The 2,465-nt window shown below is 60.0% G+C and overlaps 1 protein-coding gene across 1 annotated transcript; it reads right to left on the bottom strand.

Moving 5' to 3' along the window:
- Positions 1-251: 251 nt before the first annotated feature.
- On the bottom strand, positions 252-2,058 carry TLNRD1 (talin rod domain containing 1). The gene has a single exon (XM_003921680.4). The coding sequence runs from the start codon at positions 1,976-1,978 to the stop codon at positions 902-904; it is 1,077 nt and encodes a 358-aa protein (XP_003921729.1). The 5' UTR covers positions 1,979-2,058; the 3' UTR covers positions 252-901.
- Between the last annotated feature and the right edge of the window lie 407 nt (positions 2,059-2,465).

Below are 2,465 nucleotides of genomic sequence, written 5' to 3'. Positions count from 1 at the left end.
AACCCAATTCCCTTTGCGTCACCTGCCTTTGAAAATAGAATGTTACACACAGTCCTCTCTTCAGTTCCAGGCTGCTCAAGGGACTACTTCTTGAACATTACTTTTTTCTTGAGGAAAAAGCAGAAAGGATTGGGAATTAAGGGCCCACCTCACTACTACTGAAATAGCTTTCTCAAAGACCCTTCCCATCCGTGACATGCAGCATGCAAAATTACAATTATCGAAAAATCAACAATCATTGCAAAAAGCCATCTGAGAAACATAACATTTTAATAGATGAAATAAATACTCCAGTACATGCAAGGTAAAAACTTGACGTTGGGGGAAAAAAAAAAATCACTCTATAGTGTAAATTAAAAAATAAAACACACACTCACAGTAGCTTCCCCCCATTTGCAAATCACATGGCGAATTCATACTCTTTCCACACCAAGTATACTCCTAATTCAACACGATTGCTTAAAAAAAATGACATACAACACAAGGTTAGCTACATCCATGTCTAAGGAGTGAAAACTGAGGTAACCTTTCTTTGACTTAAAAACACAAAACAACGAAAATGAAATGAACCCATGACCTCTTTCCTGCCCAATGAATAATAAAATTTAGTTGAAAAATTCCGGAAGACGGGCTGGGGTAGGGGGCGGGAGTGATAATACAGCCAGCAGATGACACCACCTTCCAGTCGCTACCGCGTGGGGGCTGCCGGACAGACACCTGGGCCCTCGGAGTGCGTGAGCAGGTTGTACGCAGGGCCCTGCCTTCTGGAAGATTGCTTTCCAGCATTTAACGTTGGGGAGGGTAGGGGGTTTCACCTATGATTTCTTTGGTATAAATGGAGAGGGGCAGAGAGTATCTTCCTTTAGTCTGGGGTGGAAGAAGGGGTATGGGGGGGGCGGTGCTAATTCACAGAATTGGAATTCACTGGCGGTAAAGTCCTGGGCGAAGACCTCTCCCTTAAAGCCTGAGATAGCAGGGTGCAGCCTTCAGAAACGGCGCAGGCCGAGTTCCTCAGCCTCTCCCTGTGGTCCGACATCTTGGCGCCCCCGTCGGGGTGCTGCGCCAGATCCCTGAGGCACTGGGTCAGGAGCACGCAGGCCGACACCACGCTCATGGCGCCTCCCAGGATGGCGGTCTGCACCGCCTTGCCTTCGGCGCTCACGGCTGCCGCGCGACCCAGGAACTGCGGCTCGGTGGCGAAGCCTACCAGGGCGCTCACGGCCTGCACCAGGGGCCCGCTGAAGAGCGCGCAGCGGCTGCGCGCCAGCTCACTGGGTGCCACCTTGACCTCGCGCACGCAGGCCAGGAGCGCCGACGCGCTGGTGCTCATGCACTTGACGCCCAGCTTGAACTGCTCGCGCGAAAAGCGGTCCCGTGACTTGTCACTGGCCAGGGCGCACGCGTCCGTCAGGAACTTGAGGTTGCGCGACAGGCCCTGCGACACCTCCAGCAGCAACTGCGGCGTCATGTCGGCCAGCGGCGTGGCGCGCAGCACGGCGCAGCCCTGCTCCACCTCGTGGCGGCAGCGCGTCACGCGGTAGCGGTCCACCAGGCCCGGCTGCGCGGGCTGCGCGCCCGGCGTGGCCACAGCGGCCAGATAGGCGGCGTGGGCGGAACACTCGGTCAGCGACACCACCAGGTCGCCCAGCTCCACCAGGCTGTCCCCCGCCTCCCCGAAGCGGCCCATGTTGAGCTGGCTCTGCACGTCGTGGGTGAGGATGGAGAGCCCCTTGGTGCGCGCGATGATGGTGTCTCGGCACTGCTCGAAGGACTCGGTGCCGGCACCAGAGGAGGCGGGGCCCTCGAAGAGCACCGGCCGCGCCTCGCTCGACAGCAGCAGCAGGTCCGCCACCAGCTGCATCTTTCCCTTGCAGTGGTCGCAGACGGATACCAGCCTCTTCCGCGCCCCGCCGATGGCGCTCGCAGGAGCCGGAGAAGCCGCCTCGCCAGTGGGCTTCCCAGCACTGCCGCTAGCCATCGCGCCCGGGGGGCACTGGCATGCCGCTGGGGAGCCCGCTACCACCGCCACTGCCGCGGCCACTGCCGCCGCCCCGGCGACCGTCGCGACTCAGCTGGCCAAGGCCGCGGTGCCTTCTCCGCACCATCATGCCATCCACCGCCGCGGGCAGAGGGCACTGGGCTGCGGCGGCGGGATCTGGGGCGGCGCGGGGTGGGCCCGAGGGCCAGCGAACGCGGGAGGCTCTTCGGAGCAAGGGGAGGGGCTGCAGCTTTCGGCCTCCTAGAGGGCTTGCAGGAACCATGAACCGGGGCACAGCAAACTCACTGTCCGCGCTCCTCGTCGCCGGGCTGCCAGGAAAGTCCCTTCTGCTGCTTCGCTGCCGCCGCTGCCTTCCTGGGCATGGCCTGGCCCGGCCCTCGGAGCGGGGAGGGCGGGACGGGGAAGCTGGGAGTTGTCCTTCCTTCCTTCCTTTCTTTGAAATCAAAATCCTTTTCTCGGGGAGGAG

The sequence above is a fragment of the Saimiri boliviensis genome, chromosome 5 (genome assembly GCF_048565385.1).
Source record: "Saimiri boliviensis isolate mSaiBol1 chromosome 5, mSaiBol1.pri, whole genome shotgun sequence".
In the NCBI taxonomy this organism is placed as follows: Eukaryota; Metazoa; Chordata; class Mammalia; order Primates; family Cebidae; genus Saimiri; species Saimiri boliviensis.
This window is presented reverse-complemented; position numbering and strand designations above follow the sequence as displayed.